A 12,328-nucleotide genomic window follows, 5' to 3' on the forward strand; every position below is an offset into this window, starting at 1 on the left:
CTTATTTAGACTTGTGTTGGTTGTACATGTTAGATGAGTATGCTATGAAGAAAAATTTCAAAATAATGTGGAATTTGATTTTCTGAATTATGCAATGTAGAACTGTAAAACTTTTATACCTCCAAATTTGAGGATTTCTGGTGCAACATCATCTACACTAGTTGCCTTTACACATATCAGGCCATAACCTCATCTGAGCTTCTTTGATTACAGAACATCCTTTGCCCCCCCATGTCCTTTGGCATTACAACAGTGCTAAATGGGATGATTTCCATTCCTCCTTTACATGGTCTATTTGTACTCTCCTGATCCAAACATTTACTCTGGTTGAATAGCAAAAATAATTCACTTGAAATGAATACTTTCATTCACAAATCTACTCAAAATCCAGGCTACATCCAAACCTAGATTCCAATTGTAGGTATGCCAAGGCAATTCAATAAAAGAGCACAGTATAAATGGCTCAAGAAGACTAGCTTTGCACTTAGTCTTCTATGCAGCTTGCAACAGCTGCCAAAAATCATCAACAAATTTAAATTTGATTTTGAAGGACCAAATTTACCTGCTGCTCAAACAGCATTAACTTTCTGGTCCCTTGCCAGGACCAAATAGTTGCCACTTCTATCCCACACCCATCTCTCTCATAAATCACATGGTACCAGCGTAACATCACCCAGAGATGAGCGATCTCCAGACATTCTTCTCCAACTCCTTCTAGTCTTCATTGGAAAGAAATAAGAATCCCAAATAGTCCACATATTAGCAAGTCTTCTGCTCCTGAATTTTCACCTGTTCCCTAAATTGTGATGAAAACGTCGAATGTTACTTTCTTAATGATAAGTAAAGTAATTATTATAACGCGTCATGTCTCCATAAATTATTCACTACAAATGCTGGCCACTTTAAAAGAATCTTAAATCTTTCATACCTATTCAGCATCTACCCTACAGCTCAGAAACAAACTTATATTCAGTATATTTAAAAACACTGGTCTTCAAACTATAATCCTATTGCTTTTGCTTTAATTCTCTCAAAAATCATGGACGTCATGAACAGCTAGATTCTTCACCAAATGAAGGCCAAACATTTAATTAGTAACCAGCATTCTGCTATGCTCAATCCCCAACAGATCTCTTTACAATCTTGTCCACCTTTGGGCACAAGACAGCAAAGTTTGAAGAAACTGATGTGGTTGCTCTTGACATTTCAGCATTCGCTTTGGCCTGGCACAGAGGCTTTTGCAGCAAGCTGCTATCTTATGGTCTACCTACAGTGCTCTTTAGATTGGGTCACCAAATTTCCTCCCTTCAGATTTCCTAACTAATGTCACAGTACACCAGGGCTCCACACTTTCTCCCATGCTCTTCTTCATATATGTATGTGTGTGCATGCACGTGTGATCTCACCAAATCCATAGTTTTGCTGATGACAGTACATATATTCTCTTCCATATATTCCTTCACCAGTCTTGTAATGCTCAATTATTACAAGCTTTCAGATCTTCCATGACCAACTGCTTAAACTTTGATCTTATCATAAGGACACCTTGTATGCTACCTGAAGTCCTATGTCATTTCTCACAAAGTCTCATTTGGATTTTTTTCCTCTCTTCAGACTTCCTTATCGATACAAGTGTATCCTAAGTCTGTACTTTCACTCATGCTCCTCCTCCTGTATATTAATGATCTTTCACTAACCTTGCATCCTATCCCTAATTTTACTGGTAACATATACATTTTTCTTTTTTTCGTAATTTGGTAACTATATATTTTCTGGTGATCCAGAAAATATATAGTTACTTATGATCTACGTATACCACCACATCATCATTAAAGTATATAGTATTAAATCTGATACAGGAGATAATGAAGTTCAGTTCTTCATTCTATTCCCCGAAATAAATGTCTTGGGAAGATGTGAAGAAGACTATGTAAACATTATATAATTCAAATTTAATTTAAAAATTGATAATTTTTAGTCCCGAGCTTAAAACAACCAGAATCTGCTGTACATATAAATTCCTGGCATCCAATGAAACTGGATTAATAAGGAGAACTTTATTGCTTCAAAAGTTTCAAAGCTTACCTCCTTTAGTCTAGCAGTCATGGTACGAATCTGGTGTTCATATGTTTCTTCTCTCTGATGAGCCTAGAAAAAAAAGACAAAGAAAAAAATATATTAACTGAAAGGCATTATGCAGTTTAATCCCTCAACTGTTATAAAAACAATTTACAATATTCGTTTATATTGGTAAACTGAGAAATAATACTACGGGAAATTTTAAATGTTCGAAAGAATTTGAGATTATTATTATTATGCAGGCTCCTTTAGGTTCAATATCTAAATACCTACATTTTTAAATTTACTAAAGATGCATTCAACATCCACTGACAGCCTATTGCACATGCCAGGAGAACTTTAATCTTGTGATCCTAAACACATCCCTTTTTATCTAAATACCTACATCTTTGTTTAAATTTACTAAAGATGCATTCAACATCCACTGACAGCCTATTGCACATGCCAGGAGAACTTTAATCTTGTGATCCTAAACACATCCCTTTTTGCTACCAGATGAAAAGCACTTACAAATATTCATTGCTCCTAGAAAAGAATGCAACCCGAGGTTTTTCAAACTAAAGAGTACTTGCCAATACAGTTGTGCTACAGAGGCACAACTGATAGCTATACTCAATTTAAATTCATACTCATAGCTTCTACATGAGAAGGTCCTCCTGCTTTCCCCAAACATTTGAAATCATACAGTCTAGATTAGACAAAAGATGATTGGAAAAGGCAAGAGGACTTAAAAAAAAACTCTTAAGACTATAATGTTTCTCAACTGCTCTGCAAAAATCTGCTAATGCTTTTATTCCCCATTGGCAGTAGGTGAGGCTGTTTTAGCCCTATCTAACTTTTGGAAACTGAAGGGGCAGTCAATCTCTACTACAGCCAATCAGAAATAGCTGGCTAAGACTATCACAAATTTTACACGGAGTCCAGCAAAGAGAGGCCTGAAATGATGTGAGCCTACAGTCAATTTTCTTGAGTTTCCTCAATAAAAAATCCAGGAGAAAACAATCTGCTTGCTCATGCCAGAGATTAACTAGCTTGAGAATCAGTGGAAGATAATTTTAGAAAAAGTTCCTTTGGTTAACAACTAGAATCAAACTGAACTTAAACCTTTTTTCGGGTGGTATAGCACTATGGATGCGAACAGCATTTCCAGAGGACTACACTACACCTACAGCCAAACTTTCTTGTGGGAGGGAGTTCCAAGAAAGTTTGACATAAAAATATATCTAAATCTAAGGGGCAACAACTGAAATCCCAGTTGCTTCTCACACTTTATATAGGGTTCACAAGTTTTACTGAACTGGAGATTAGATATTTTAAAATTTTATTTGTTTATTGCTTTTATGATCCATAAGTGTAAATATGTATAGGAGGTACTATGGAAATTTATCCTGTGGTTCAAATGAGTTCCAGAAACATAAGTCATGAATTAATCTCTCACTGAACATTTATTATCAATGACTGAATGAATCAAAATATGTTCAATATTAAATCTCAGATTAAAAAGTTATTTTTGGAGAAAAAAAAAAAAAAGAGCAATCAAGAATAATTAAACTGTTTACCACGTATTTGACGTAATGGTCCACAGAATTAACATCTAAGAGACGTTAAAGCACACAATACATATAAACAAAAGCAGCACACCTCCAGGTAATTTATGTTGCGGTTTAACTTGCAGAAGTTGATGCCACAAAAATAACTGATTGCTAACAGCAGCTTATTAAAAATAATCAAAAATTGAACTTTTTAAAAATACCTCAAAACAGTGTAAGCAAGAGATGTTCTAATTCTTATTTTCTAACAAAAGATTTTATATCTGGAGCAGCTTGAATTTGGGAGAGGGAGGGAAGGATTAAGGCAATTCAAAAATAATTTTTTTTTTAGATATCCTGTATTGATTTAAAACAAAATAACAGTTATTTATAGAAGTGGATATGTACAAAATCTATGCAAATCACTGCAACAAAGCAACGGATAGACACAAATGCACCAGGTATCAAAGAATAAGCTCATTAGCACTTGCAATTAAAATGTATTCATTTTATTTATGTGCAATGTTTTTCAGTAGAATTTTTAATATAATAGTATATTTTTGTACTATTGTCTCCCAATTTTTCAACGCATGCAGAATGAGTGATACTTCCTTCAAGGACATACCAAACACTGGGGATCTAAAATGTCATCCATCTTCTGGGATACAGCAGTAAAGCAACTCCTGGTTGTCAGACTGTACAGGATCAATCTCTTAATAGAAGGGCATTTATGAGGCTTCCTGATCAGAGTTGACAATCTCATTGACAGATCCTGACAGGAGAGAGGCCATGTAATGGCTATGAGACACTATTAAGGCCACATTATAGCATGGGGAATGGATGCACTCTCTCTCTATGGGTAACATGTCTAAGAGCATCTGCCCCTACATACACACACAATGTTTGTTCTCTTGGTCTTTCTTTTTACCTCTGAAATGCTAACATGACAGTAAACCTAAATAGTATCAGTGGTTAAAATAAAAAAGAAACCAATCCGAAAAAATTTCTTCCATGTTTAAACATTCTTGGTAAACACCAACCTAAGCTGCCCCCCCCCCCATTCTGAAAAACAAAGATCCCTCCAATTTCTTATCCTTGAAGCTTGATTTCCTAAACTACAACTACCTAAAATTACCCAAGTCATCTTTAGTGAGGCTTTAATGCCACCAACTGGTTTCCTTTTTCCAATAATATTACCCCCACCACTGCTGGAAGAAAAGCTGGGGTGTTTGCTTTAATCAATAACAAAGCAAATTCATCATCCCTCAATCAGAATTTCAGACTCCTCTCCACTCACTCACTCAACATACGGTCTTTTTAACCTGTTCTCCTTCCGAGTACACAATCACTCCTCTTGTCATGAGGTTGTGATCTTACAATCAGAATCACATCCGAGTTTCATCTCTGGTAGAATGCCTTCCCTCAGCAATTAACAAATGCATATCCTTCGACAAATGTCCTATATGGATCGCATAATGAAAAAAAAATGGCATTAAACCTGATATTAGAATCAGAGATAATGACACAGCTCTTTGCTTTAAGCAGATGTTGTATGCCTAAACAAATCGAGTGCAAGTTGACAGAATTCTCTAACTTAATTGAACAGCTGCAATAATTAAGCATGAAAATCAGCAATAAAAAGAACAAAACTATGAAAATAGACAGGGACACAGAAAACTTCAGGTGCATTCCGAATGGTGATCCTATAGAACAAGTAAAATATTTCAGCTATTTTAGGCACAGTCTTTAGTGAAGATGGAAGGTTAAATCAGGAAACAGACAACAGACTAAGCAAAGCTGTTATGGTTGGGAGTCACTTGAATAAATTTATATGGAATAAGAGAGAAATTAGCCAAAACACTAAACTAGCAGTATATAAGATGGAATTTAAACCAATTTTAAGTTATGAATCTGTGAGTTGGGTTAGAAATAAAGCATTTGACCAACGATTACAGACCACAGATGAGGTTTCTGAGAAAAATTAAGGGAATGAACCATTAACATCAATGGCTGAGTCATATTCAAAATGAAGACAATCGGAAGGAACTCGACATGGTTTACATTCAAGAATATGTGAGTAGGGCTAATCTAAGGTGGTAGGGTCACTAAAACAGGTGTTTGATGCCAAGATAAGGACCCAGAGGAAGACCAAAATCCAGGTGGGCTGATTCAGTCAGAAGTGCCTTAGAAAAAATATTCATCATCATCAAATTCCTGCCATGTATCCTCAAGGGGTGTACAGGATATAATAGTACTACATGAAAAAATTACATCATTACTAACTTCCTATCTACAATTTTCCTCCAAATCAGTCTGTTACTTGTCAAGACTCCAACATTATCAGATCTTATATTTCTATTGTCTAAGGCACTTTGTACCGTATCAATCCACCTATATCTTGGTTTTCCTCTGGGTCGTTTTGCTAATCTTTCTTCGCCCATTCTGTTTAAGTGACCATACCACCAGAGATTAACTCTGCTAACGCATTCCTGGATGCTGACAATGTCAAGTTATTTCCTAATATCCTCGTTTTTAATATGATATTGCCATTGATGCCATCTGTTCACGCCTCTAATCTTTCTCAGGACTCTCATATCTGCGGTCTCTAGTCTTTGGTCAAGTGTTTTACTTCTGACCCAGCTCTCAGATCCATCTTAAGTTAAAACTGGTTTGAACACTAGTCTTGTATACAGCTAATTTAGTGTTCCAACTAATTTCTCTCTTATTCCATATGAATTTATTCAATTGACTTCCCACCATACCAGCTTTGCTGATTCTATTGTCTATTTCTATACTGAATTTACCATCTTCAGTAAAAATCATGCCTAAGTAGCTGAAATGTTTTACATGTTCCACAGGTTCTCCATTCACAACACAGTTGACATTTTCAATGATTCTGCCCATTTTCATTGTCTTTTTATTGCTGACCTTCAATACCATATCTATTACAACAGTTATTCAATTTAGTCAGACAATCTTGCAGACTTGTAGCAGATTTATTTAGAAGTATAACATCATCCGCATAAAGCAAAGAGCTGACATTAACGTCTCCAATTTTGATATCATGTTTAATACCACTTTCCTTCATAATGTGATCCATATAAATAATGTACATCCTTGTCTCACACCAGATTTAACATTAAACCATCTTCCTGTACTTCCTTCAATTCTAACTGCTCACTTACAACTCAAATAAAGACTAAGTATTGCTTGATATAATGCCCCATCGACACCATATAACTGTAGCGTATTGAATAGCTTCTCTCTTGGAACTTTGTCATATGCCTTTTCCAAATGACAAAACTTAAATAAATACAGATCTTTGTTATATTCCCATGCTTTCTCAACTATTTGTCGTGAAGTGAAGATCTGATCCTGACAGCTCTATTTGGCCTGAATCCAGCTTGTTCTTCACCAAGCTCTTCTTCCACAATTCTTCTCAACCATTTCTCAAGTATACTTGCATAGATCTTGCCAAGAACACTCATATGGGAAATACCTCTAATTCTCACATTCAGTTTTATTTCCCTTTTTATATATGGGTACTATGAGAGCTCTACTTCAATCATCGTGAATTCGTACCTCTGTACAGGCTTTCTGAACTATGCAGTACAGCCACTGTAAGACTCTTATAACACCATACTTCAGCATTTCTGGTTGGATATCATCTACTCCTGCTGCCTTTCCAAACTTTGATGCCTTTTTCTACTTCGAGTATGGATATGTATTCCTGACTGCATGACTGGTCAGTGTTTTTTACCACTGTGCTGTCATCACTGCTTGTTTCATTTAGCAGTCTTTCAAAGTAATTACTTCAAGGATATCTTTTTCTCCCATTTTCATCTCTAACTCCTTTTACAGCACTCTTTCCTCCATTCCTAAGCTTCTTCAACAACCTCCTTAATATTTTGCCACCTTCTTGATATTTATTTTCTATATTCTTGCCAAAGTCCTCCCATGACTTTTGTTTAGCTAGTTTTACACAGTGTTTAGCATTCTTGCATTTGTCTCTGTATTCGCTAAGAGCACAAACTGACTTATTTGACAGGAACTTTTGATATGCTTTCTTCTTTTCCTTCACTGCCTCTTTAACTTCCTGTGTCCACCAGGGAGTTCTGATTTTTTTATCCTTGCAGACAACCTCACCACATGCCTCTCTAGCAGAATCAATCAATGTTTTCTTCAGAGTTTGCCACTGAATCTCCAAGGTTTGATTCCTGTTCTCAAACTCTTACATTTTTTTCTTCAATAATCTTTGTGTATTTTAGTCTACAGTTCACATCTGAGAGCTGCTCAACTTTTATTCGCTTTAAAACTTTCTTACATGTTATTCTTTTCAATATGAAATTCAATTTTATCCTGCTCAAGACTAAATAGTGATCACTTCCAATTTCAAATCCTCCGTACACTCTGGTGTCCTGCACCAGGGAGAAAACATCACTATCAACAATAACATAGTCAATGAGACTTTTCTTATTCCTTGCCTCTTCTCTCCATGTGAATTTGTGCATTGTGCACATTTTTATGTTGGAGCATGGTGTTAGTAATAACCAGCCATGTCCTGAGCAGAAATCCAATAGATATTTGCCATTATTATTAGCTCTGCTATTTTCTCCAAATTTTCCCAAAATATTTTTGTATGTCTCACAATCATTTCCTACTCTGCTATTTAGATCCCCAACAAGGACCAACTTTTCCTTTTTCATTGTGTCAGTTGCTTTTTCTAAAGCCTCAAAAAATTCCTCCACTTCTACCTTAGCAAAACCTTCTGTTAGACAATAGGCACAAATAAGTCTCATTGTCCAGTCCCCCATTCTCATATTTGCTCACATTACTCTACTTGAGACTGACTGCAATTCAAGAGGATTAGCTTCGTATTTAGTGTTGAATACTATGGCTACTCCTTCTTTTCCTTGATTGTCCCTGCCTGAATATAACATTTTGTATTTATTGCTCAGAAAGATCACCATTTTTTTTTTTTTTTTTTTGTTACAGTCACTCCTATTATGTCGATCTGGTACTTATCTAATTCCTCAGCTAGCTCCATTTCTTTGCCATTCAGGCTTCTTATGTTGATAGTACCGATCTTTAACGCTGGTGATGTTGAGTTGGGGTTTGTTTTCAGATTTGTTCCAGTAGCTGACTTTGCTGTTCACCCTGGTTCCCTGACGAAAACAACAGGAGCCTTATTTAACCGGGCGACGCCCCAGCCAGCATGAAATTTTGTCATGTTGTACCATCATTTTTTATTTTGGTTTAACACAATAAGAATACAATTTGGTCGGCTAAATCCCAAATTGCCAGCCCATCCTCGTTCATTCAGTATCCAAGTAGATACCCAACAGGGTGCACGACGAGAAGGTGAGGATTGGACATTAGGTCAGAAGCCCTGGTCGGTTCTCCGCATTCCTTTAAAGGCTATGTGGAGGACATATTACTTGTTGAGACTCCTCTCAACAAGTAATAGACTATTTGGAGGAAATTTGTTGCTAAAAGATTATTAATAATGTAAACTTATTCATGTAATGCTGTAATATAGCCTAAACATCCCTTGAGGGTACATATCAAGAAATTGACAACACAGAATATTTTAATGGTATCACCTTAGGATTATACTAAAGCAGTTTAGGCCATAAACAAAATGCATTCTATTTGTGAACTGCTTGCATTCGCTAACTGTTTTTTTTTTCCTGGATGAGAAATGTGTGGTTTTAATTATGGCTGAGATAGCTTATGCTATAAACCCAGTGTATTATGTCTCTGGCATATAGCCAGTTTTTAGGTGATAAAAAACTAGTTTGAGAGTTTTTTACCTATAAGTATGACTGATTCACCTTTTCTTATATAAAAGTTTCCTGCTATATTAGAGCCCAAACCCTTCTAATAAAACTAAATATGATATTCTTGCAACTGTACTACTTGGGTACCACTTTTTTTTTTTTTTTTTTTTTTTGAGGGGAAAAACTTTCATTGCAGCCTGGGATTAGCTAATTCACCTTCAAATGAGTTAGCTAATTCAGATATAAATATATGGACGTTCTCAATTTTAAATTTAGGTCTTTCCAAAGGAGGCCTGATCCTCAAACAGCATCACAGATGCCAGAAACTTTTGGTATGGTAAAATAATTCACAACTCAGCAAAACTAACTGCAGAACACATGCAAGATAATACTAAGAAATGCCAGTTAAAATATTTAAGAGATGAATGTAAAAAAGATAAGAGATTTAGATAGGTACAACAGATAAAGACAGAAGTTGCATAGATTATTAGAAATATTAAGAATACTAATCTTAGAGATACTAAAAGTAAGGAATTTAAAGATAACAAAAGCCAAGTAACCTGATCCATAACAAATAAACTGTCATCAGTGCTGCACTGCATAGTAGGCAGAAGCAGACGAAACAAAATGACTTAATATCCTAACTTTCTACACACAAAAAAAAATTAAATAAAATAAAATAAATTAGGATAATGAATCTGGTTAGCTGTTTCGTGTTTCTGCAGTTCTATAATATGAATAATTGATTGCATAGTTTATAGACAAATATGGTATTGTTCAAGTCATAGTATGTTAATATCAAGGAAAGAAAATGTTAACTTAAACATACCTTTTCTTCACTAACTTCAAGGGATTTCAAGTTATTGCCTACAACCTTTAATTCTTCCTCAAGTTCTACAATTTTGCTGTCACATACAAAAGTGTGTGTTAAATGCATGACTATTTTATAAAATTCACATATTGTAAATAAGAATGAAAAGTATATAGTTAGTTATTCAACTTCTGTAACTAAAAACACTGTAATTTACAGTTTATAATCTGGGTTGAATAAATGTAAAAATATATAAAAAATAAATTAAACATACAAAAAATATACATATGAATGCGTTTAATATACCTGAATGCGTTTGGTATCAGGAGTCTAGAAAAACTAATAACTGGTATGAAACCTAACACAGTCAGGGAAACTAAATTATAAAGGGAGGAATGGTGTGAATGCGAGTGTAAGAGCAAATGTTATAACTGTGCCAATGATGGGAATGGAGTTTGTCATGGAAATGTTGAAGAGGAGAGAACGATTTTGGCTTTGTGTTCATCAAATGTGTGCAAAGATGTTTACATGTGTAAGGCATTAGAGAAGAATAGAGATCTGCAAGTTTTCCAACTGCGTCGGGCAGACTGCAGAAAAGACTATACAAAGGAACAAACAGGTAGATTATGTCTACATGAATGCTAGGAGTATCAGACAAAGGGGTAGAGTTTGTTGCTTTAGTCAATATGTTGTAATCTTAGATTGTAGGTATTAGTGAGACCTGGCTATCAAAATCAGACCTACTGACTGGTATCGAGTGTCAAGGGTACAGTATTTTTTTTTAGGAAGGATAGAGAGGAGAAGGCATGCTATTAATGATATCAGATGAATTAAACCCAGTTAGAGTTGAGACCTATAATTGTAGTAGTAGTACTACTACTAACAATATTTCATGTGGCAGTGAGTTTGAAGCCATCTGGTGTGAGGTGGAATCTAACAAGATCAATTACATAGTGGGATGTTGCTACAGACCTGGTGAATCAGTTGCTAGTGATGAAGAAATGCATCACCAAATAGAAAAGATGAGTACGAAAAGAGTAATCATAATGGGAGACTAATTATCCAAATATCGATTGGGTAGCAGTAGAATCTCATAAGAAGAATGAAAATACATTTATTGACTGTTGCAGGACAACTTCCTCAAGCAGCATGAGACAGAAGGAACGAGGACAAAGAGCATCAGATTTGATTATAGTGTCAGAGAGCATTTCAGACATAACTATTCTGCTTCTGGTTGGTGACAGTGATCATGCAGTACTCATTTGGGAAGTTACTAAGTTTATGGATGTTCCATTCAGAAAAGGTTACATACCGAACTACAAAGCAAGAAATTATGACCAACTGAGGAGTATACTGAGTTCAGTGGAATGTTGCTGGATGGAAAGAATATCAACAGTACATGAGAAGCATTTAAACATATTTAAATGATGTGATATCAGAATGTGTCCCAAGAGTTTGAAGGATAAATTGGGTAAGAGTCAAATGGATGTGTAATGTTATTAAGCAACAGATTCGTAAGAAAAGGACAATGTGGAAGGAATATCATGTGCATAAAGATGATGTCCGTTATGAATGTTATAAGCAGAAGGCTAGAATAGTCAACTGTTGTACGGAAAGCAAACTCTGAATATGAAAATAAACTGGCTCTGCATGCTAAAGACAACCCACAAGAATTCTATCGATATGCTAAAAGTAAAAGAAAGAATAACTCTTCTAAATCCAGATGGCATGAGGGTTACAGATGCAGAAGAGGTCGTTCAGTTAATCAGTGCCCATTTTGTTAAAAGCTATCAACCTGGTGTACACAACATTGAGCTCACTGTTACCTCTCCACTAGATGAAGAAACGCTGGTGTACGAGGACGTGGTATTATAGCCGTTGCACAAATGGAATAAGAATTCAGCAATAGGAACTGATGGGATATCAGCACGTGCACTAAAAGAGTGTTCAACTGAAATGGCCATTCCTTTGACCAGGCTGTTTAATGAGTCTCAGAACAGGGAAGATTCTGCAGGAATGGAAAGAATGTATGGTAATTCCATTGCACAAGGGCGATGCAGAGAACGATGTACCCAACTATCGACCAATTAGTATCTCAGGAATGGTGGTGAAGATTTTGGAAAAATTGG

The 12,328-nt window shown here is 35.6% G+C and overlaps 1 protein-coding gene across 10 annotated transcripts in view; it reads right to left on the bottom strand.

The window, feature by feature from the left end:
- Window positions 1-12,328, bottom strand: part of LOC150107702 (tropomyosin-like) — a 102,940-nt gene that overhangs the window by 10,901 nt on the left and 79,711 nt on the right. For all 10 annotated transcript variants that reach the window (XM_090392015.1, XM_090392019.1, XM_090392014.1 and 7 more), the window contains 2 exons: window positions 10,218-10,293; window positions 2,086-2,148 (listed from right to left, as the gene is read on the bottom strand). In XM_090392015.1, coding sequence (XP_090248141.1) covers window positions 2,086-2,148; window positions 10,218-10,293 — 139 coding nt within the window. The remainder of the gene's footprint in view (window positions 1-2,085; window positions 2,149-10,217; window positions 10,294-12,328) is intronic.

The sequence above is a fragment of the Typopeltis vanoorti genome, chromosome 4 (assembly GCF_054136105.1).
Source record: "Typopeltis vanoorti isolate ZY-2024b chromosome 4, IOZ_Tvanoo_1.0, whole genome shotgun sequence".
Taxonomy (NCBI): Eukaryota; Metazoa; Arthropoda; class Arachnida; order Uropygi; family Thelyphonidae; genus Typopeltis; species Typopeltis vanoorti.